Source organism: Desmodus rotundus, chromosome 7 (genome assembly GCF_022682495.2).
Source record: "Desmodus rotundus isolate HL8 chromosome 7, HLdesRot8A.1, whole genome shotgun sequence".
In the NCBI taxonomy this organism is placed as follows: Eukaryota; Metazoa; Chordata; class Mammalia; order Chiroptera; family Phyllostomidae; genus Desmodus; species Desmodus rotundus.
Genome location: NC_071393.1, coordinates 39,655,106 through 39,678,876, shown reverse-complemented (window position 1 = coordinate 39,678,876; position 23,771 = coordinate 39,655,106). Strand labels below are relative to the sequence as shown.

Sequence of the window (23,771 nt, the reverse complement as noted above, 5' to 3'; positions counted from 1 at the left end):
GAGAGAGAGTTATTTGCAGCTTTATATGATGTCTTTTACATTTATAAAATAAAAATATTCAATTAATGCAGTTATTTTTATTTAAAAAAATTTTTATTGTTCAATTACCGTTGTCTCCATTTTTCCCCCATTGCTCTCCCGTGCCCCACCCACCCCCAACCTCCCACAATCAATCCTCCCCCCCCACCCTTTTTCTTTGGCATTGTTACTTTTATAAAAAATGTTGATAACTCCTTTTTGTGTTGATTAGGGTCACTGTAATGATTTATTGATCTTTCAAACACAACCTTATTCACTAGTCAGGTAAGTAAATTAATTATTTCTTTTTAAAAATTATTTATTATTTATTTTTAGAAAGAGGGGAAGGGAGGGAGAAGGAGGGAGAGAAACATCAATGTGTGGTTGCCTCTCACATGCCCCTTACTGGGAACTTGGCCTGCGCCCCAGGCATGTGCCCTGACTGGGAGTCAAATCAGCAACCTTTTGGTTCACAGGCCCACGCTCAATCCACTCAGCTAACCAGCCAGGGCTGAAATTCATTATTTTTAATATACATGCTATTAATATATGATATTTTCTTTCTGCCTGACTTTTTGGAAGCTTTGTAATATTTTTCAGGTAGTTTATAACTTGAAATTTTTTTAATGTTTAAATCATCCTAAGAATATAATCAAATTTGTAATGGTGAAACATACACTAATGTTATTTGCATTTTTTAAAAGATTTTATTTATTTATTTTTAGAGAGGGGACGGGTGGGAGAGAGGGAGAGAAACATCAATGTGTAATTGCCTCTCATGTGCCCCTTACTGGGACCTGGTCTGAAATCCAGACATGTACCCTGACTGGGAATCAAACCGGCAACACTTTGGTTCGCAGGCCGGCACTCAGTCCACTGAGCCACACCAGCCAGGGCCAATGTTGTTTTTAAAACAAAATATACAGTGTAGTCACATTTTTGCTCTGATTGTAAAATTGCATCTCGTTCCTTTGGGAATATTAAACATACTGTATTTCCTTGATTCTAAGTTTTGTCCCCTATTTTAACTTTTCTGAAGTCAGAGTATAAACACATGTACATGTTTCTAATTTAGTACAATTTCTTTTTTTTATAACCTCAAAGCAGTTATTAAATTGGTGGTGTGACTTACAGAGACTTAGCTCCCATACTCTTGCTTTAAAAGGAACGTACGCAACATTTGGTGGGAGGGTGTGGAAGACGCCCCTGTTTCCGCTGGTGAAAGTTCGGAGGAGGGGTTGGAGTGAAGTAGAAGTTGCCCAGTGAAGAAGTGTGGGCACTTTATGCAGTAGGAATGGCATGGGTGAAGGCACCAGAGACAGAGAGACAGGGAGACAGAGAGAGGTGACACGCTGTAGGTCAGGGAGTATGCTACAACTTCCAGACATCTTACAGCTTGAACCACCTGAAAAGCAATGAGCCCGCTCACACCGGACCTCCCTGAAGTCTTTCTTCACTGCCTCTCTGTCAGCGCAGTGCTTCCTACACTTGCTGCACATTAGCATCCCCCGTGGAACTTTCAAGAAAACATATTGGTGCCTGGGTTCCATCACCACAGATTGTGGTTTAACTGGTCTGGGGTATAGTGTGGACTGTGGAATTTTCGAATGCTCCCCAGGTGATTCTAATGTGCAGGCAAAGTTTAAGAATTGCCCCTCTAGTGACTTATACTGCAGTGTACTGTTACTTAACTTTTGCTGTGAACAACGTAAGTGCTCTCCCTAAGTAGACGGCACGTTCCTCATATCCAAGGATCGAGAAATACAGTATTCGAGTGACCACCATGGGGAGGCACGCTGCTGTGAAATTAAAAATCGCAACCTTTCCCCTAAATTGCCAATAATATAGAAGGCAGGCATTCAAACCACTATAGTAGAAAATGAAAAATTGCTTTAAGAGGCACATATAGACAGCTGATGAGAATACTGGAGAGGAAGGCCCTCTGCCCACATGGTTAAGACTGTGAAGGCCAGGGAAGTCTTTCAGAAGAAGAGTTTGAAACAAGACCTTCCTGTGAACAGGCAGTGCAGAGATGTTAGTACTATATATGATGCGCCTTGGAAACCGAGTTCTTGAGTATTCCGGAGACAAGGATGAGGGGGGACTGGTAAGAGATGAGGTTGCACAAGAAGTCAGAACCCATCTAGAAAATGGCAGTCGAGCTGGAGAAGGGAGGGAGGTGGGGATCTTAGAAAAGAAACATGGGCGATAGTTGAATGGGTGCCAAGGGAAAGAGGAGGGAAGAATTAGTGGTAGAGAGAACAGGGAGAAGGCAGTGGAGTTCAAGGTGGGATGGGGTAGAAATGATAAATTTGGTTTTGGACATATTAAGTTGAAGCCCTTAGGGGACCTCTAAGTGGAGCTATCCATCAAATAGGTAATATATGGACAGAGGTCTGGTCTAGACATAGGATTTAAAGGTTGTTGGAATATAAATGATGTGGGTTAGCTTTGCCCAGGAAGAGTTCATCCTTACTATCATAAGGATGAAGCCAACGACTGAGCAGGAGCAGGTAGAGGAAAAAGAGGCACAGAGAGTGACCAGAAGCGTCAACGGTGAACCAGGAGATAATGGGAACACAAAACCTGCAGGAGGAGAGAATTCAAGATGGAGAGACCACTTACTGTACAAATATCACAGAATATCTGGGTTGGAAAGTGCTTAGGAGGTCTTGGCTGGGTAGCTCAGTCCTGATATGCCAAGAATGTCATCCTCATACGCTAAGGTTGCAGGTTCAGTCCCCAGTCAGGGCACATACAAGAATCAACCAATGAATTCATAGATAAGTGGAACAACAAATCAGTGTTTCTCTCTCTCTCTCTCTCTCTCTCTCTCTCTCTCTCTCTCTCCCTCTCCCTCTCTTTTACTGTCAAATCAATTAAAAGAAAGAAGGGAGGGAGGGAGGGAGGGAGGAAGGAAAGAAAGGAAGGAAGGAAGAAAGGAAGGAAGGAAGGAAGGAAGGAATTAAGAAACGTGCCTTGGAGTTTGGCAATACTAGGAAGTTGTTGGTAAGGTGAAGGTGGAAGCCAAGGTGACCTCCAGGGATGGACACCAGGGCCAAGGGAGGACTGAGCATATTTGTTCACATGCTGAGGGGAAGAAACCAATGGGAGTAAGTTGTTGGAAACACAGGAAGTGAAAGCAAATTAGCAGAGCATGTTCTTAAGGAAGTGTATTTTAGTGAACAGGTAAATTGAATTGCCCCTTCACTGGAGCAAGAATACTTTTAAAATTGAGGGCAAAGAAGGAAGTATAAGGAAAAAATAATTTGTTGGTTGGGGGAGGGCATTGAGGTAGTTTGGGCTGGTAGTGAGGTTGTCTGATAGGAAAGAAGAGAGGTGAGGATGTGAATTTAAGAAGAGTGGTGAAATTTGAAATAGCTGCCGAGGGGCTTAGGAGATGCAGACTTGGGGTCCGTGACAGCAGCGCTGAGCTCTGAAGAGGGCACAGCCGGGGCCGACTCGAGTCAGTGAGCAGTGGGCTGTGCGGGCAGGCACACAGTCCTCTCCAGTGGCACTGAGCAGCTGGGGTGCAGGTGCAGAAAGGAGGTAGTCACTGAAGTTACCCGTGGTCTGAATTTAGTCAGGATGTTGTGACAAGAGGGACAGTGGAGAGAGGGATTAAGATTTTTGGCAAGAGAATGAAGTGCATACGGACTAGGCTGGATAGGAAAGAAAGTTAAAACTGGAGTCGTCTTGTTAATTTGGTGAACCAGGAAGAGTCAAAAGATGAAGGAGTGTAAAAATTAAAAGGATGCAAGGATTATGGTCCAAGAGGAGAATATGGAAGTTTAAGATTTCAGAGGTTGAACTGTCCTGAGTGAGGTCATAAAGAATAAAAAGGTTTTTGCCCTGGCTGGTGCGACTCAATGGATTGAGTGCCGGCCTGTGAGCCAAAGGGTCACTGGTTGGATTCCTGGCCAGGGCACATGCCAGGGTTGTGGGCCAGACCCCCAGTAGGGGGCGTGCGAGAGACAATGATCAATGTATCTCTCACACATTGCGTTCCTCTCCTCTTTCTCCCACTCTTCCCCTTTCTCCAATAGTAAATAAATAAAATCTTTTAATAATAAAAAAATAATAAAAAGGTTTTCCACACAGATGCTAAAATCAGTCAAGAGACAAGATTGTGGTAGCCAGGATCAAAGCCCTCACCGTGGGCGGGATGGGGACGGGGAGCGATGAACCGGATGAGGTTAGTAGATGGCAGTGCCTGACAGTGAAATGAGAGCAGGCCGGAGGCAGAATATTAACACTGGCTCCTTGACGTGAAAGCGGAGGTGAGGGAAAATTTCTGCTCTTTTCTCAGGAAGGCTACACACAAAGCAATTTTCTTAAATCTCAATTAAAGCTAGGACAGAAAGTCAGAAGCAGCAGGGGTGTTTGTAGACACCCCTGAAGCACAAAGGAGAGACTCGGAAGGGAATATTGTCGTACACACAGACCCAGGGAAAAGGTCACAGGACTTTTCTCTGCGAGCAGAGGGCAGGGAAAGACTGAAGAAAGGCTGGCCACTCCAGTCTCGTAATTAATGGAAGTTATCGAGGGAAACTCACGTAGGAGGCACATCTTGGTGGTCATAAAATGAAATGGATCCCCACACCACTTGACAGGCACCAAAGAATTATATGGGATAAAGGGGCGGACAGTAATGGGTACTCAAATGAGAATGCTACTACTCACGGTGAATTACTTTACACGTTTGTCCAGCTCAAGACAATGGCCTTGTTCTAGGAACCAGCAGTGCAAAGTAGGGGAAGGGTCCTGGTTTATGACGTAATAAACCAGGATCGATCAGGATGAGACAGTCTCCAAGGCCGGTGGGAGGGTTGCGAGAAACACTCCCATTCTGGCCCAGGTCCCGCTCACTGGTCAGGCAAGGTCACATCCTGGCACAGTCTGTCCTCCCCAAAGATAAACAATGATGGGAAGATGAACTGGCATAGAAATGAGAGAAGGCAGGAGCTCACACTGGATGGGCCTGTACTTGAGGCTGGGACTAAGGGTGACCTTAGTCAGGTGTCTCGGTGTCACCCTCTGCAGCTGTAGAGCGCTTCTGTCAGTGGCTAAGGCCCTTTGGGTACCAAGCACATCAAAACTCAAATATGTCAGCGTAGCTGTGTTGGCTTTGAGAAGCAGGCGAACCACAATTGGTTGTCCACAGTGCACCAGGTGTGATCATTTCGTTTTAAATTGGAGTCAGAAGGCATTTAGTACTCACTGGGAAACAACAAAGGTCCCTCTGTGATAAATCGTAGTTCACCTCTCTGGGGTTTTGTAGGTGGGGTTTGTCTACCAGGAACCACGTACTGAGACTCCCATGGTCTCAGCGTGCACCTCCCATCCGGAAACTTTCCCTGGCTTCCGAAGGCTGGCTTGGTTACTCTTCTATCTGATTTCCACAGGACCTGTGCCTGTCGTGGGAGTTTCATTTTATCCCAGGCACAACATTTATTAATTTTTTTTCACTAAATTGTCATCTCGAAGGTTGAAATAGAGTTCTTCTCAGTGTTGGGTTTCCTACTCCTAAGCCAATGCTAATAGGTAGTGCACACTAATAAATACTTGTTGAATCGGTGAATGGAAGGTCATGAGAGAGCCCGTCTCCTCGTCTGGCTCTCCCCTTCCCGCCTTGTGGAAGGGGCACAGGAGCTACGCTGTTTCCATAGCAGCAGAGTTAAATCTGCATCAGATATAAGACTTACTTCATCTTCTTGTACTCCTGTATCGATGTGGGACATTTTCACTCTTCTTATTGAGCATTTTCAGAGTAGAGAGAAAAGGCTTCATGAAAGTGTGGAAGAAGTGTAAATCCTTACAGCTGAGATTAACCACAGCAGAATCCAATGAATCTATTATGTTTAAAGCATTTTTTTTTTTAAAGAGAGAGAGTGGAAGGAAGGGAGAAAGAGAGGGAGAGAAACCCTGATGTGTGAGAGATACAACAGTTGCCTGATGTATCGGTTGCCATGATCAGTTGCCCCGCGCAGGACCCCAGCCGAGGACTCGTGCTGCAACCCAGGCCTGCGCCCTGACCGGGATCGAACTGGCGGCCTTTTAGTTTGCAGGATAACACCCAACCCACTGGGCCACACCAGTCAGGGCTATTTCTACAACTTTTATAAAATATTTACTATTTTGAATTAAAGTGTATTGGTTGAAGGATGTTTTGATGGTTCTTAACTTAATCTAGTTTCTTTTGATTTTAAAGTACAAAACCCTCTTACAGGTAGCCTGAGAGAAAAAGGGAATTGTATTTGTGAAACCAGATAAGCCGGCAGTCGTGCTGCCTGTCCCCTCCCAGACCCAGTAAGAGGAGACAGGGATTGAATGAATCTCTGTGGGCGCTTTATTCAGAGGGCCGGTGATCTAAGAAGACGGTGGGTTTGTGCCCTAACAGACCTCAAATTCCGTTTTAAACCGACCCTTTTTATAAGGAGAAGAAAAGTGTAGGTAAGCGTTTTGGAATTCAAGAAAGAGGTTAATCAGATAAAAACTGCAGTCTCGTAATTTCTTCATCTGTGTCCTGGGGGGCAGACTGTCTCTCCCGGGAACACAGTGGCTGGGATACCACCTTGGCTGCTTATGGTCCCTCCTGGAGCACAAAGGTTAATCGCCTGTGGTCTCCGTTGTTCCTCCTGTGCTTGCTTTACTCTGGTGTGATGGATCCAAGGTTTTATTCCTGCCAACTTCACCACGGCGGGCGTGGTGAGGAGTATGTCCCAAGGTCCAGTCCACTTTTCTTCTAGTTGGCTTTCTGGAGATGCTGTCATCTGAGTCTTGAGTAGCACCTTATCTCCAAGCTGAAAGGAATGTAGCCCAACCTGCCAGGGGAGAGGTCGGTAATACAAGCAAGGTCATTAATTACAGCCAACATCTGACTTAAATGTACACACTTCTTTATTTTCACTTCTTGATCTCTGTACGTATCTCCCACCCCAGTCGTATCCTGAAATGGTTGCCCATGGTTTCATAGGGACGTAACTGAATCCCACTTCGAAGAACCACCCTTACCCTGAGCAGGGCAATAGGCAAAGCTTGATCCCGATGATGATGATCCCGATGGAGATGAGTTTCCTGACACAGCTTGGCTCTATTTTTCTTTAAGGTGTGATTCATCTTCTCTAGCTTCCAAGAAGCCTGGGGTCTCCATGCCGGGTGGAGTCTCCACTTGATTCCTAAAAATTTACTAACCTTCTGTGTAATTTCTGAAACAAAAGCAGCTCCATAATTGTTCTGGACGCTGCCGGGTAGGCCAAAGTGAGAAACATGTAAACTGATTATGTAAACTCATGAAAGTTTCTAATTGAGGCATTTTGTCCCACTTCCCTGATCTTTGACAAAACAACTCTAGTTACAGTATGTTACAGTAACTTAAAGACCCATTCAGTGGTCAGCACTCTCCTGGGTCTATATTATGTAACACATAAGCCAAACAATATTACAATAAACTCCGCTTTCTTTTTAGTCATAGGTTTATAAGCATAGGTCGACCAATCGGCCAAAACTTGCCCCAAAGTGCTGTTTCCCAAAATGGAGGCTTTCCCCCCCATTCAGCCAGACAGCTCTGTAATGTCACAATAACCAGAAGGCACTTTTACCATACAGAACTCTGTAAACCAGAAGGTACCTTACTTCCTGATGAACTAAGTTGTGACCCGGGACTGTAACCTCAACCAGAAAGCCAGTGATTCAGTCACATGTGTAAGATGACAGGAGGTGCTGAGAGTCAGAGGCACAGAGTCCCCAAGTTAAGTCACTGGGCAGCTGCTGGAGAGCCTCCAGGTCTGCACCCTGGGCCCCCGAGTCCAGGCAGCCGATGGGACTCCCTGCCAAATACCCAGACTTACAGAGTCCCAAAGTCAGGGAGGACCCTTGTATGTAAGCATGGATGTCAGATGCGTCATCTTGGAGTGATGGAAGAAAAAAGCCAGAGTAAGTGGGTACTGGGCTGCAAGGACAGGTGAGAAAGGGTCTGCTACAGACTAACCTGCTTTGAAATTAAGTCTGAAACCTTTTTGCTTATAGAATATCATGCATGCTAAATCGTCATCTCTGCCTCCGCGGGGTCTTGGTCAGATGCAGTGTCCGCGCTATGAAAGCGTGCAGTTAGCGGTGCTCTGGAAGGCTCACAGTGTCCTAACGTGCTCCAAACGACACGCAGGAGGCGTGTTATTATGGACAAACTTTAATGATTTTTATTTTTAAGGAACTTACCCACACATACTTTATTTCATCACTTAAAAATGAGTAATTCTGCTGTGTTTTGTTTACAGGTCATGCCTTGACTGCATTGGCAAAAATGCTATACTTTTAGAAAGTCAAATATCTTTATTGCCTCCTAAACTTCTGCAACAAGTACTCAAAAAAATCACATTTTGGACTGCAGCTAAGCACCGAGATGAACAAAGAGCCCAAAAAGAAGAAACAGAAAATAAGCATCAGCGGATCAGTAGGAATTAAGTTGTTATATACTCTCTGTATTTAGTGTGTTTAAACATTTAAATCAGACTGTATATTTATACCCCAAATTGGAGGCTTCCTGTAGGAGATAAGATTCGAAGCAAAAATGCTACGTTAAAGTGATTACATGGCATGGGATATATGGAAATGAGGTGTTAATGGCAGATTAATTTATATTTCTACAATAAATTCCTTATAAACTGCAGAAAAAATATACTTTCTGACAATAAGTACAATTGTAGGAGATGTAACTCATTGTGTATTCATTACTGGAAAGATTGTACAAATTTGAGGAGAATAAGAAATTACTCAAGGACTTTAGAAATCAAAGTGATACATAATGATAATGATACATGAAAACACGACATACCAACTTTTAGAAAGAATGGATCTTCTCAGGTCACTTTAAAATTACCTAAATCTTCTCATTAAATGACTCGGTTATTTGAGTAACATCTCCGTAAGTAACATCTCCTGCGGCAGCTGGCCCAGGTATGAAACAGGCAGACACCCGCGCGGTCCGGAGCCGGTGCCCGCCCGCGTGGCGCTCGTCTGGGAAAGCCGTCTGAGGCATTAGTGCAGCTTTCCCTTTTCCTTTCTGTAGGTTTTCCTCGACCTTTATTCGAGTAGGGAAATAAATGTACTCAATTGCTTTCCGTTACCCCTAATTTATCAGTTTGTCCAAACTCACATATATAGACAGACAGATGGATATATACCTATCTGTCTCTCTATATGTTTATAAAGATTAATAGGCTATATATGTCTATAGTCTATATATTACTCTCTCTATATAAAGACCATGTTTCAAAGTTTCTACAATGGAGGTTTATTTGTCATACAGGCTTTGAGTTATTGAGAGGCAGTGTATTTATTAACTGTTGAGACACATTAAAATATATTTTGCCTTGGAAGAGCGCTTCTACAGAACTTTTCATAAATAGCGAAAGGGAATGGCGATGCAGTAATTTGCCTTTGTTGAGGCCCCGCAGTTTGGCCCACCCCACTCTGCAAAGTTGATGCGTAAGGACATTGAAAATACATTATGTTCCTACTTATTTTCAGCACTAACTGCCTGTGTGGAAATAAAACACTGTATCTTTATGTTCTTTAAGAGAGTAATTTTGCCATAATTAAGAAATTGTGCATACTATCAGTCATATCCTTCCACTGAATAACAATGTGTTACTAAAAGGCTTGGTATATAAAACTACTCTCCACAATACCACTATGCAAATTATCTCTGAAATTTAAAATGTGAGAGCAAATATTGAAATGTATGTGTAATTTATAATGAAAATTATAGTAGTTTGTAGTTTCTCATTACATTTTAGAGAAATATTTTATATATATGTACTGTATTTTGGATGTGTAAAGCTTCTATTTATGTACTGAAATATTTTGTTTACATTTTATTTATTATACAAACTATGTAGATTTACTATTTTCCCAGTTTTGTTAGTGTGAACCAGTCATTAGAGTTGATTGTATACACAATATTTCAGTGTAAATTTTCATTTTTCTTACTATTTTTAGGCTGAATAAAAGATTTAGAAAGTGAATCTCACAGGTAATATGCATCATACAAGTAATGTTGTATTACAATGAGCTTCAGTATCAGCCTTTCCTATTTAAGGGGAAAACACCAAAACCTACTGCACGGGTGACCCTGAGTGGAATGAACACTTCAAATGGCTTCTGGATTATATGGATGCCTTTTCTAGCCTCTTAGAAAAGCACTTCTATTTTTAAACGGTTTACTTAGAACGTTAAAAATTGGATTAGCCCCTCAAGTACACAGCAACATTTGGGCTTCGAGAGAATGAAAGTCTGTATATTGTATTATCTACGGTACAGGTAACTGGTACTGTACTCATTTGACCTAATATACTGGGCTGCTCCAAAAATTATGCCTTGAGATAGCCCCGTAGTGGGAGTGGCAGGGAATTCTGATGTTCACCTTCCGTTTCCATAACGTGGCTTACCCCAGGGCTCTCCTGCTATTAGGAGATGGTGAAGTTTGATACACAAGAAGTATTCATTCCTCACTTCGCAGCAGCTGATGGTTCAGCGCCAGCTTCTGTGTTGTTGACCCCACGGTATCTGCACACGGGAGCCCCAGGCAATGACAGCCTCGTAGCATTGGCTCTGAATTCTCCCTCATAGCGAGTTTGAAAGGTCATTCTTGGTTTTGTTCTGGTGGCTCACAGAATAGGTCTCCAGTCTGGTTCTTAAGGACAAAGAATTTCAGACCACGTCTATTACGTCTCTCGGGATATTCTGCCAGTTGTCAGGGAGGGTTCTTTTTTGCTATTATCATTTTTGGTATGCTATGCTAAAAATAGCACATGAGAATAAGTGTACATTTTTTCAGATAGTATTTCTGCACAACTTTTAAAAAGTATTAACCTTCTGACAGAAGCTGAAAACACTCTCTAGCGCGTCGTACGGCCAGCACGGGCACCGGGCGCTCTCCGCAGCGGCACGTCATCTATACGCGCGCGGGTGCGGGACGCCAGCGAAAGCTCGCTGGGACCGCAGCTTTCGGGGTGCTGGGTCCCGTCCGGTGTCGGGCGCACTAAATCACGGGCTCCGCCGAACGGACGAGCCGGGCCGGGCGGGGGGCGGCGCTGACCGCCCGTCCACAGGGCACCGGGGCCGGGCCGTTCCGGCGCCGCTGTGGCTGCAGCCCAGCGCGCACAGCAGAGCCCCCGGGCGCGGAGCCCCGGCCGCGCGCGGAGCCCGCCGTTCCGGACCCCGGGGAGGGCGCGGGCGGGGCGGCGCGGCCGAGCTTCCGGAGCCCAGCAGGCGGCGCGCGCGGGCCGGCGGTTCCGGGGACGCGGCGTAAACACGAGCGGGCGGCGGCGCGAGGCGGGCGGGGGGCGGGGCGGACGGCGACGCGCTGGCGCCGGGCCTCCGCGGACCCTCGCCGGCCGCGGCCCTAGCTGCCCCGCCTGCCACCCGGGCCGCCGAGCGGCCGTCCTCCGCGGGGGCCGGGCGGGCGCACGCGCCCGCGCCGAGGGAGTGGCCTCTCCCGGCCGCTCCCGCAGCCGTTCGCCTGTCTGCCCCTCTCCTTTGTCTGTCCCCTCCCGGGCGGCCGCGGGGCTGCCGGTGGACGGCGGCACGGCCTCAAGATGGCTGATGGGAACGAGGACCTGCGGGCGGACGACCTGCCGGGGCCCGCCTACGACGGCTTCGAGGCCTTGGAGCCCGCCTGCCCCGCCGAGCGCAGCGGCCACGTAGCGGTCAGCGACGGGCGCCACATGTTCGTGTGGGGCGGCTACAAGGTCAGCGGGGGGGCCCGGGCCGGCGGGCGCCGCTTCGTGTCTCCCGGCTTCTGGGGGCGGGCGGGCGGGCCGGCCGCCCCCCGCGCCCCGATCCCGCGCGGCGCCGTCCTCTCTGAGCGGGCGAAGCCCTCACGAGCCCCCCGGCCCGTCCGAGGCCCCCGGCGGCCGTGGCCCGAACGCCCTGCCCCGCGGCGCGCTCGGCCGCGCGCAGCCCCCGGGCCCCGCGGCTCCAGGCGCCGCGAACGCTCCGTGGCCTCGGAGCGGTGTGGGGGGAGCGCCCGTCGGGCGTGCCCGACAGCTGGCCGTGTTTTCATTTAAAAAGTTGGGGGAGTGCGTGAGCGGTGACGCGAGCGCTGTCACCGTCGCTCCGCGCGGGGTCCACCTGGGAGCCGAGGCCGCGGCCCCACCCGCCCGCCCCGGAGGCCGGCGCCGCCCTGCGGGGAGAGGTGGCGCTGCTCCGGGCGCCAGGGTTTCCAGGCTGCTTTCCCTTCGCTTTCAGCTGAGAGAGGGCGGGACGTTTCGGACGACGCCCCTGTTACAAAGTGAATGGAAACCAGGTAACCTGGTTAATGGTAACCAGGACACCAGCAGCTGCTCGGCCCCCGTGACGACCGGTTACTTACCCTCCAGGGCAGCTGCGCTTCTTCCCGCCCGCGCGTGGGGCTCATGCGTGGGGCCGCCCCCGAGGGTCTGCTGTCTAAGCCCGTGCTCCAGCCTCCTGACACTCCACATTCTAGAACCGTCTTATTTCACTGGTTCTAATCCGTTCCTACCGAAAATATTCTTTCCAGTCCCTGGCCCTCTTAAAAGTAACCCGCTCCCGCCAGGGTCCGCGCGCGTCTTTGACGCCTTGCTCTGCGACGTGACTCTGGGAAGACAGACGGGACGAAGTGCCTTAATCAGCTGTCCTGACGACTTCATGCAGCTGAACCACAGAAGTGTGTGTGTGTGTGTGTGTGTGTTTTGTCTTGTTTTGCTAATCCTAATTTGTGTTTTTCTCGGCCTCCGATGAGCCGAGGGTATTTGTTCAGGGGAAGAGGGTAGGTGTGTGGCGGTCCCTACGGAAATGTAAATAATTCACAAGGAGAAAAGTAATCCTGGTGGCCAATCATACTTGAGTCTGAACTACTTTATTCAAAATTCTGTTCGTAAAAGTCAGCAGCACTGAGGGGGTGGGGCGTTTCTCTGGGCACCGGGAGCCGGAGGGGGTGGGGGGAAGATTTCTGGTGGAGGTTTCGAAGGCCTGGATGCTGAGCGGGCGGTTCAAAGACCCGCTACCCACACTGGGGTTAGAACGCAGAGAGTAGGCACGGGAGCCCTTGGAGACAGTTTTGAAGGCAGTGAACCGTAGCTTCGTGTACAGGGGTCAGTTGTCCTCCCCGGGCCAGGCTGATCTTCTCGGGTTTAGCCTGCTGTCTTCTAGCCTTTCCCTTCAAACGTGGTGGAGTGGAAAGCGCAGTGTTTACACGTAAACACTGCTCTACTGCAGGTGCTCTATTCCCGTGCGATACACAAGCCTATTAGACTCTGACACCCATGCGCAGAGAACTGCAGTCGTTTACTGCACGCTGACGTTATTCGGAAGTGGCCAGAGAGGTCCAAAGGTCGGAGAGGCTGAGCAGCAGTTGAAGCTGCAAATTCAGGGAAAGGAGGCCGAAATCCTGGTTCTACCATTACTAACTAGCAAAGTAACCTGGCAAATTGCTTACCTCTCTGGAAAGCCTGTTTTCTTGAAATACCAACTACTTCTAAGGATCGTTGTGAGGGTTAACCAAAGCAGTCCATGGGTAGCTGTAGGCTAGTTCTAGTACATGGTACCTTTAGTCTAAGATTTATTACCTGAAGGGAAATGGAGCAGAACAGGGAACTTACAGTTTTGCAAAAGGACTTACATATTTTCTACATACATATCTGCAGCGCCACCCTCTCTGCATCTTGGTAGAGAATGGATGGGTCAAAGGAAAGAATGGCTAGAAAAACTATACCTCACGTGTCAGAGTGAGGAATTAAAGGGCAGACCTTTTTTTAGTCTGCTCACCATGGCGCAGGTGACCTCTCCTGAAGTCATGCAGCTGACATTTGGTGCATGGTCTGTGCAGGATCGAGTGGCCTTGGAGATTTCCCGGTGGTCTCTTAACTTCTCGCACCATCGCGACTGTTCTCTCAAAAATCTGAAGTAAGAGCTGTCTATAGTAAGCATTACCTCGAGTTTGTGGCATGGGGTAGGGAGGACTGTGCATTTGATGGACTTATTGGACCTATTTTACATATCTCTCAGCATCTCAAATAAGATGGATGTGAAAAAAATACTGTAGTGCCTCTTTAGAATACCAATTATTTTTTTATATTTGCAATTTTCTTTTTGGTTCCTAGAGTAACCAAGTCAGAGGATTGTATGACTTCTATCTGCCGAGAGAAGAACTGTGGGTCTACAACATGGAGACTGGAAGATGGTAACTGGATTTACAAGGGGAAACACTCAAACAATGTTGCAAACAAAAAGAAAACAGTTCTGCCGGTTTGGCCTAGCATCTCTTTAGAAGCATCACATATGTATCTTTTTAAGATGTTGCATCTTTTGTTACATGGTGTCTTGAATGAGAAAAGTGACAGATTGTATCTACTAGAAATCAAGGTGGTATTCTATTTTAATGAGCTCTAACATTAAATTTTCTATGTAATTCTCATTGAAATAGTGTTTCATTTAAAAAACAAAACTAGCTTAAATTTACCTTCCATTCAAACTGGGGCTATTCTGAAAGGATCTTTTGCTGGTCTCTTTAACAGCGGTACTCAGGAGTCTGTCCTTGGCAGAGTTAATGTGATTCTCAGAAAGCTGGGTTAACCAGGTTTGAGGCTTTCTAAAGGAGTCTTCCCCCATGGGGGGTTTTCACTGTGAGAACCCTGCGCTGTACAAATACCACACATATTCTAGATCTCAGAATTGGAATAGTACTCCCACTTGATTTGAGTTAAACTAAAAATGGGATTATTTCTGTACATAGCTAATCAGTGTTTTCTGAGCTGTTTACCCATATTTTTTTCTGGAAAATTGGAAATTTATAATAGTATTCCTTTAATACAGAATTCTACATATTTTTTAAAAAGAGAATCAGTTCTCTAATTTTTTAAAAGCCTACTAAAACTTAAAACCTTAATATAACATGATATTGTGAACAGAAGACCTTGAATGACGTATTAATATTTAGAGTCTTCTGTTTCTTAATTACTTTTGATTCAGCTTCATTTTACAATTCAGAATGTGTTAAAACATGCAGAGCACTCAGAGGAGTGCCTGGCCTACAGTAAGTACTACCTAAGTGTTTGTAGTGTTACATGAGGCCTGAATCAGATTCATCTGCATGGCTAGTGGTGACTGAATACAGCTATTGGATTAATCTGTCAGGACTGGGACAGTGAAGTTTTCCTGCCTCACTCAGAAACAAAAACAAAACCAACTTTTGGACATAAAGTGCCAAGCAGTTCAGTCTGAGAAAACATGCAACACCATGCTCCCAGAATAAAGTGACCTGGAGGCTTTTCAGTGCGCGTTCTGCCTCCGTGCGGGGCCAGCCAGCGCGGCCCGTGGGACTCAGAGGGAAGAGCTCCTCCTCTGAATTGATTGTAGAGCCAGATGAGACCCTAGACATGATGGAGTCAGCCTGTTCCTTTTTTATCTTTTGTTGTGGGAGTGCATGAAAAATGAAGTATTTTCGCAGCTCCCTTTTGAGAGGCTTATTTGCCTTATTGTCTGCCCTCAGGAGAAAAATTAACACTGAAGGTGATGTCCCTCCTTCCATGTCAGGAAGCTGTGCTGTGTGCGTAGACAGGGTGCTGTACCTGTTTGGAGGACACCATTCACGAGGCAATACGAATAAGGTTAGTGTTGCTACGGGTTCCGGTTCAAGGTTTCATTCTTTCTCGGACCACCTCAGACTGTGAAGGCCAGCCCATAGTTATCCCTGCCCCAGTTAAGAAACACGTTTACGTGATTACAATGTGAGTGTGCATGTCAGTCTGCCGGTCTGTGTTTGCCTGAGGCCTCTTAGTTTCCGCCTTTGCTTGGTAACCTGTGCGCAGTAACTTCCGAGGTGGTTTTTGTGTTCTTTGCAGCTACTTGTTCTTTTGGAAACCTGGAGTGTTAGATGAGTAACAGTAAATTCGATGTACATGAGGCGATCCTGGGCAGCAGGGTAGAACTGAACAGGCCGCCCCGCAGAAAGCCGTAAGGGTCAGTTAACACCGACATTTTATACACTAGCATTCCCATGACCTGGCACCATGAGATGCTGTTGTTCAGACTTTGTTCATGTTTTTCCCAAAATAGGAGAAAGGTATCGGTTGTTCTCTCAGGCCGGTAAGAGAGGTGAAGCCAGAAAGGTGCATGTGATATAGGTAAACTCTTCTAAATTCGCTTATTTGGCAACGTAGTGGGCACCTCATTTGCTGCGCACTCGGGTAGACATGGGAGACAGAGACGATTGGTACTCAGTCTGCGCCTCTCGGAACTCCCATCCTAGAGGGACACACGCAATCAGTAAGTGACCTCAGTGGCATAGGGTGCGGACTTACACAGAGCCTGGCTTATAGTAGTAGCTCAGAAAATGTTTCTGAGGCTGAAAAAGAACCCTTGACGTTGTGTTTGGTTAAATGGAGGAACAGAAAAAGTCAAGTTTTCACCCAAGATGTGAGGCTTGAAAGGAATACAACTGAAGGGATAGCCAAGCTGCAGGTACCCAGACGCAGGTGTGCTCATGGAAATGCCCAGTGGTCCCGTAGGGATGGAGCACAAGGCTGAGGCGCTTTAAATGGACCTCCTGGGAAAGCTAGAGCCCCCGTGGGAGGCTCATGATGGTGTTGGGGGCTCCGGACCAGCCCTTCCACCACCATTTAACAAGTGTAGCTCCATTTTTCCTTTTCTGTTAGGCTCTTAAAGATTTTGTGTGAAGAAAGGGTTCTGTGCCTGAAAGGTTTGCTGAGGCACTGCAGTGGGCCGTGGTTGAGCACGTGTCAGTGTCTGTCAGGGCTGAGGGGAGAAAGATAATTCTGACACAACGTGGGGGAGCTCGGGGAAGAGAAGCTGCGGCTCTCGGGCGGTCAGAGAAATGGCGGTCATTAGTGTGCCAGATGGCTGGGGCTGAGTGTGTTGAGTGTGATCACAGGGAAGTGTAGGGATGGTCACATTTATTCCAGCCCCTAGATGTGAATGTACCCGTAATGATAGGCCGGTACTTAATATTTTAAGATTTGTCCTTAGCTCCTAGAGTTAAAACACGTCTTAAGACGTGTTTGTTAAATTGAACTTGGAGGTGAACTGCTGAGTCTGACTTTTTGGTAATACTCCCCTGATGCCCACACACTAGATCAGTGCAGCTCCCAGTGCCTGTCCATCTAAGGGCACGGAATGTAAGCCAGCACCGTCCTACTGCTTCGCCAAAAAGCGTGACTGTGCAGAAAGGTAGCTGAACTCACCGGGACGCTTAGTGACGTAGGCAGTTTCTCCCGTGGCTCAAGTTCCTGGTCTAGACTCAGGGAGTTTTGCGGATGGGCAGCCAGTCTGCAGTCACACTTTGCATAGTACTGAATTAGACGACATGCTTATTATAAGTCACAGCAAAAGTAAATGCCGAGGCTGGAATTTCTTTCACATAACCAAATCTAACTGAACTCACTGCTTTGGCAGTTCTACATGCTGGATTTAAGGTCTGCCGACAGAGCGCTGCAGTGGGAAAGGGTCGATTGCCAAGGAATGCCTCCGTCGTCGAAGGACAAGCTCGGCGTCTGGGTGTACAAAAACAAGTGAGTCAGCAGCACGACAGGCCTGGGTTTGTACGGGGAAGGTGGTTTGCCGGTCAAGTACCCTTAGCTAGTAACTGAACTGTTGGAACCGTAGTGCGTAGGAGATCAGTGTATGAATACATCAGAGCACTTACATCATAAGAGCTATTATATCATAGCTCCTGGGGCACATTAGCCATCACTACTTGAGTATTTTCGTACAATCGTGTGCCTTTCAACTCACCTAACATAGTGAATAGAAAAATCTCTTGTATCTTAACCTGTGGATATTTGAATTTTTGTGTCTTTTTTAAAATAAAATAGGTTAATATTTTTTGGAGGGTATGGATATTTACCTGAAGATAAAGTACTGGGAACTTTTGAATTCGATGAAACATCCTTTTGGGTGAGTGAAGTTTCATATTTGCGTATGGCCTTAGTGTGTTGAAGTAATACATTTTGTTCGGTAGTAGTTTCATCCATTTTGCTTTGTCAATAAATCAGACCAAGGCTGTGTAATTTTGTCAGTGTCATTTGTAAAGTAATTGTAAAATACCTCAGAGATTCTTACTACTTTCTGTAGAATTCAAGTCATCCAAGAGGGTGGAATGATCACGTACACATTCTCGACACTGAAACATTCATCTGGAGCCAGCCTCTAACTACTGTGAGTTCCTGCAGAGTAACGGGCTCGGTACTAAAGCGAGCCTGCTCAGAGGGGGGTTGGGGGGTGGTGTACGATTGACAGTTCCCGCTTCCCGTTTTCTGGAGAAGAGCCAGACCTGTCTTATTGTCCAAGGAGCCCACAACTCAGAGACGTTTAAGGAATGTATAGACCAAACCAGCCTCTATTTCCTAATTGATGTTGAGTGGTATTGTCTGTAATCGAATAAATGACCTCGCACTGTATGGGAATTTAACTCACTCAATGTCAAGTTTCTTTCTCCCCTGATGCAGACCTCATATAATGTGCTAGCTTTTATTTTAAAATATAAAAATAAAGCAAGCATTCTATTTATTTACTAGCCCATTCAGTAAGTAATACACCTCAAAAATACAAAATTAAAATTTCCGGTTGTGGGAGTCAGCTTTTAGTACTGCTGTTGACTAGAAGGCTGCAGTTTAGCTTAAAAGCTCCAGTGTCTTGTACAGTCTTCTGTGGAAAGTGGTTTGCCACTCAAGTGCCGTTAGTTAATGACCATTGTGGCCACAGAGCGTAGGAGATTGTGTGAATTAATACGTCAAAGCACGTGACACAGCACCATCACCGTGTAAGTATTTCCATACACAGACGTGTGAAGAGTGTCTGGCACTTCCCGGAAGTGCACGCACTTGCTGAACTGCTTACCTGACCCTGACAGGGCACAGCACCCTCGCCTCGCGCTGCCCACGCCTGTGCGACTGTTGGCAACAAAGGCTTCGTGTTTGGCGGCAGATACCGAGTGAGTACGGGCACTGTTGCAGTGGCTGCCTCTGAAGTGCTCAAAGGGGTGACTGCGTGATTGTCCTTTTTCAGGATGCCAGAATGAATGACCTTCACTACCTCGATCTGGATGCATGGGAGTGGATTGAATTGTAGGTATCACATTAGAGAATTCTTTAGAAAAGTTGTCCAAAACATTTTCAATGGCTTTTTCCCTTATTCTGTTGTTAGTATATAATATACTTACCGAAATTTTCTGTAACTGCAAATTTAAACGAACACGGCCCTGAGACCCTTAGGGAGGGGTTTTACTGTTCTAATTCCTGTCCCCATTAACCGTGTGCCGGCACAGTGTGCTCAGTGTTTGTTGGAATGGTCGAACACTGACCATCAGAGCAAACAGTCCCTTCTAAACAGAGCGTGCCGTTAATACCAAAAAGCCTTGTTAAACTTGAAGTCTTTTTCTTTAATTCCATGTAAGTCTTAAAGAACAACTCAGTGTTTCTCTGCTTTTAGACGTTGGTATTGTAACATTGCTATTACTCGCAGGATCCCACAAGGCACGTGCCCAGTTGGCCGGTCTTGGCACTCACTCACGCCAGTCTCTTCCGACCATCTCTTTCTCTTCGGAGGATTTACCACCGATAAACAGCCACTAAGTAAGTCCTTTAAAAACGTAGGCAGGCACTGTATACCACTCACATATAGTGATGCATACACAGTTCGGGAAAGTCTATTTTATTAGATGCATCAGGCTGCAGGGTGTGTTGGAGGGTTTGCCGTTAATTCTGACCCTGTCAGGTGTCCCCGCGGTCTTCATGCTGGGCTGCGCACCCGCTCCGTTAAGAGAGGGCCCGGGACACTGCAAGCCCTGCCGAAGGGCTGTACCATGCAGAGGGTTTACTTGGTTAATTGCAGAGGAAAGAAAGGAAATACACTTTCTGTATCTACGCACAATCTGATTTATTACCTCTCTTGCTAAAGCTGTGCCCTTTAAATATCAATGTTACATTGATAGAATAACATACTTCATAGTGTTTTTCTGTTTCAACCAGGTGATGCCTGGATTTTCTGCATCAGTAAAAACGAATGGATACAGTTTAACCATCCCTATACTGACAGACCAAGGTATGAACTATTTAAAAAGGTAATTCTTATACTAAAGTAATTAAGTCCATAAGGTGTACAAGACACAGTGAGGAAGCTTTGGCTGCATTAAATCCATCATTCTTCTAATAAATACCCGAGCATTCACTGAGGTTTACTACACCTTTGTAAGAACAAAATGTTACCCTAGTACCAGGTGCTCTCTTTTCCATCATCTCTGTGTAGAAAATACAGCAGGATTTTCATTCTTTAACTTTTTCCTTTATCAACAAATTACTGATGCAATGAACATTTATAATCAAGCTCTTTACCCAAGTGAATTGAACTGCATTTGAATTTGTCATTAAAAAAGAAAAAGGAACTGGAAAAGAGAGAATTTCAAAACCTGAAAGAGTGTATATGGACACAAATCAGTTAAGTGCAGATTTTCAGTAGCTCTGCAGAACAGAGAGTAAGAAGTAACACCATCAAAAAAGAAGAGACTGTTAAACAGTTATTTGTTATTAATCTCAAAGAACTGTTAAAAAGACTGAAAAGGAAATGGTAGTCGAAGTAGGTGTTCAGAGAGCATCTTTAGATGTATCAGCCTGCATTTTCCCCTAAGCCTCTAACCTAAGTCTGGTCAGGCCACTAAGACTTCATGTGGCAAAATGCTCTTTGCATTGAGTTACCAGGCCTTCAGAAACATTGTTTACTCAGGCAGACTCAGCGTCTTTCCGATGTTTTGTGTGAGGCCCATTGGCCCAGCCTATGAAAAGAGGAAGAGGCCGTGTATCACTCATGTCCCTTAAGATTTTTATCGCTAACAAAGACCTAGAGAATTGTTCAGTTCAAACCCTTCACTGGACCAGAGAGAAAATGCTAACCACCACTGAATCAAAACAGACATTGATTCTTGTACCTTTGACTACTTTTCCTTAAGAAAATTGTGTCTCACCTTGATGTTGGTCTGAACTGAAGAGCTCTAGTCTCTACTGAATCAGTTCTGTTCTGTGGTGTTTTGGGTGACTTCAAACTCAAACTCTTGTTTTACATGTAGATTATGGCACACAGCTTGTGCCAGCGATGAAGGAGAAGTGATTGTTTTTGGTGGGTGCGCCAATAACCTCCTCGTCCACCACAGAGCTGTAAGTATAGGCCTTCTGCGAAAGGACACCTCACAACATTGCTGAAATGTATTGATGAAGTACTTGCTTTTTAATATGTTCTTACCTATTTTTCAGGCACACAGTAATGAAGTACTAATATTTTCAGTTCAGCCAAAATCTCTTGTAAGGCAAGTAATTTTTTGAGAGCACTAACAAGCCTTCATCGATATAACTAACCAGTTATATTTTCCTATGAAAATCTTTAAAGAAAACGGTTTCTTTCTTCTTTTAATAGTTCAAGTGAATGTACTTCTAAACAGTAAAGTGAAATGATTTTTCTCTTCCTTGTTCACTCTCAGGCTAAGTTTGGAAGCAGTCATTTGCTTTAAAGAAATGTTAGCCAACTCGTGGAACTGCCTTCCCAAACACTTACTGCACAGTGTGAATCAGAGGTTTGGCAGTAACAACACTTCTGGATCCTAAGGCCTCACAGATGACGCCTCTGACCTCCGGGCACGGGCAGCGGTTCTGGAAACGTCAGAGTGGCATCATTTGTAAAGTTAATGCATTGTTGTAGTTTTGCAGCCTTTTGATTTTAATGTGCATGTGAATGGCCTAGAGAACCTATTTTTGTGTCGAAATAAATGTATTTAACACCAGTAACTGTCCTCTGTCAGAGCAAAGGGTGGTTAATACTTGGGCTTTTTACTCTAAGGATATGGTTCCTTTTTGGTAACTTTAGGATATGTATCTGTAGGGACATTATTACTAGTTATTCTTACCACTTAAAATGGCGAAGCTGTTTTTTTCCTTTTTAATCGCACTTTTGGGGTGACACTGGTTAGCACAATTGTACAGGTTTCAGGCACACAGCTCCATAACACAGCATCTTACACTGCCCTGTGAGTTCACCACCCTGAGTGCAAGTTATTTTTTTAAATGGCAAGAATAGTCTATCGTGTTGTATTTACAACACGGGATTACGTAACTCTAGAGTTTACTTAAACGATGGTTTCAAGTGGAAAAATACTCTCAGCAGGAGGACTGAGAGACTGGCAAAAGGCAGGCAGGCCCAGCAGCTGTTCAGTCCTTTGACCTTCGGTACAGGGTCTGGGGGCAGTGGTCATGTTGACTACAGGCGGCTGTCGTCTGATCGCTTAAAGAGTAACCGTTCTGTAGCTCACAGAAGCATGGAAGTAAGGTGTGACTATTCTCCACTCTGTTAGGCGGCACAGGAAAGCTGGGCTGCAGTCGTTCGTGGCTCCTGGTAAGCCCGGAAGTACACTGCTGACATTACAGGTTAGGGTACGTCAAACACGCTACTGACTCCGAGTAGAGGGGACAATTAAATGGTACAGAACTGAAGGAGACTGCAAGAAAGAAATTCAGGTGAAAAGTGAGGGTATATAAAGGCAATTACTTCCGGGTATTATTCCTTAAGCTGAGTCACGGCAATTATTTGTATTTTAAATGTGGTCTAATGTACTTTTTGACAAATATAAGATGAAAGAAAACTAACTCCTTCAATATCTAGGGTTTTCAAGACTTAATCCAAAAGGTTTAAACCACCCACCACCACCACCAGGAAAAGAGAGCAAACGAGCGAGCCCCTGGGGACCGGCCTGTAACGGGTGTATGAGCTCACGCCGCAGACCGGCACGTGAGGGGTCTGAGCGCCCGCGCCGGTTCACCGTCCACGTCCAGCCCCTTTACAATATGGAACGAACACTTAACATTAACTCCCAGATTCCAAGAGTATGTGGAATAACTACAGATGTGTACAATTAGCATTTAGCTGTCCCCAAATACTTTAGGAAATCCTACCATAGACAGTGTCCCCTCTCTATAAAATTGGAATAAAACACTTAAGTCCTTTTGGTGAATATAGCAAGGCAATATTTAGTTCATTTTTAAAAGCGGAAGTCTTGTTACATGGTGTTTTCATTTTTGTCCAGAAGGCTGTAAAATTGGCTTTATCTCAGCTATTTCCTTTTTACATTCAGAAGGTTGGGTGCAGACACTTTCACTTTGCCAGGAATGTTTCTTGATAAATCTGTGTCCTAAAAAAAAAAAAAAAGGAACTGCTGAATATCTTCACATTCTGTGTGGTCAATCATACTTCGTTGTATGCTGGTTATGTGTCCTCTGCTAGCAACAGAAAAGCATTTCTAAAATTACTAGCTGAAGTGGTTTCACTTATTTTATACTGCTTCTAGGAAGACAGCATTTCCTACCAAAATAGTGGCTGCACTTGCATCTACTAAATAAAGGCAGAACAAAAAATAGCAAGTGACTGCTGACATTTTTAGCTGTACCACAAATCTTCAGAAAGCTCTGGAGAAGTATTTTACCTTCACGCTGCGGAATAAGTCTTTTTCTCTTGCTGTTGCTTCTTTGGAATGCATGAAACTGTTCAAGGCTGTTTTTGCAGCTGTAAATATAAAACAGAAGAATGTACTTCTCTTCGGTCAAGAAATGTTTAAAATTGTGATTCATAAAAAAAAGAATTTAAATACCTTTTCCCTTTTTCTGAACTCCAGGAGTAAGTTTCACTCTGTATCTTTAAGAAGGAATTGTATATGTTACTATGTAGATTACAAACCAATT

At 45.5% G+C, this 23,771-nt stretch overlaps 3 protein-coding genes across 4 annotated transcripts in view; 2 read left to right on the top strand and 1 right to left on the bottom strand.

Annotated features, from left to right (window-relative positions):
• Positions 1–9,508, top strand: part of KLHDC1 (kelch domain containing 1) — a 71,889-nt gene extending 62,381 nt beyond the window's left edge. For both annotated transcript variants that reach the window (XM_053929189.2, XM_053929188.2), the window contains 2 exons: positions 251–303; positions 8,295–9,508. In XM_053929189.2, the coding sequence (XP_053785164.1) occupies positions 251–303; positions 8,295–8,481 (240 nt within the window). In that variant the 3' untranslated portion in view covers positions 8,482–9,508. The remainder of the gene's footprint in view (positions 1–250; positions 304–8,294) is intronic.
• Positions 9,509–11,298: 1,790 nt separating this feature from the next.
• Positions 11,299–21,823, top strand: KLHDC2 (kelch domain containing 2). The gene is made up of 13 exons (XM_053929190.2): positions 11,299–11,768; positions 14,142–14,221; positions 15,530–15,647; positions 17,452–17,567; positions 17,871–17,952; positions 18,130–18,213; positions 18,908–18,988; positions 19,063–19,121; positions 19,519–19,628; positions 20,025–20,097; positions 21,116–21,203; positions 21,300–21,352; positions 21,524–21,823. Exons 1-13 carry the CDS (start codon positions 11,616–11,618, stop codon positions 21,645–21,647), a joined length of 1,221 nt encoding a protein of 406 aa, XP_053785165.1. The 5' UTR covers positions 11,299–11,615; the 3' UTR covers positions 21,648–21,823.
• A 1,214-nt stretch (positions 21,824–23,037) lies between these two features.
• NEMF (nuclear export mediator factor) overlaps positions 23,038–23,771 on the bottom strand; it is a 42,919-nt gene continuing 42,185 nt past the window's right edge. Inside the window, exons 31-33 of the mRNA XM_024557146.4 lie at positions 23,681–23,724; positions 23,516–23,595; positions 23,038–23,224 (exon numbers count right to left, since the gene is read on the bottom strand). Of these exons, the coding sequence (XP_024412914.2) occupies positions 23,147–23,224; positions 23,516–23,595; positions 23,681–23,724 (202 nt within the window). The 3' untranslated portion in view covers positions 23,038–23,146. The remainder of the gene's footprint in view (positions 23,225–23,515; positions 23,596–23,680; positions 23,725–23,771) is intronic.

What these genes read in the sequence shown, in the direction of transcription:
- KLHDC2 (XM_053929190.2), top strand. Translation starts at nt 11,616, where the DNA reads ATGGCTGATGGGAACGAGGACCTGCGGGCGGACGACCTGCCGGGGCCC. An exon ending in GGAGCCAGCCTCTAACTACT is followed by an intron (nt 18,214 to 18,907) that starts GTGAGTTCCTGC and finishes TGACCCTGACAG; the next exon opens with GGCACAGCACCCTCGCCTCG. An exon ending in GCATGGGAGTGGATTGAATT is followed by an intron (nt 19,122 to 19,518) that starts GTAGGTATCACA and finishes TATTACTCGCAG; the next exon opens with GATCCCACAAGGCACGTGCC.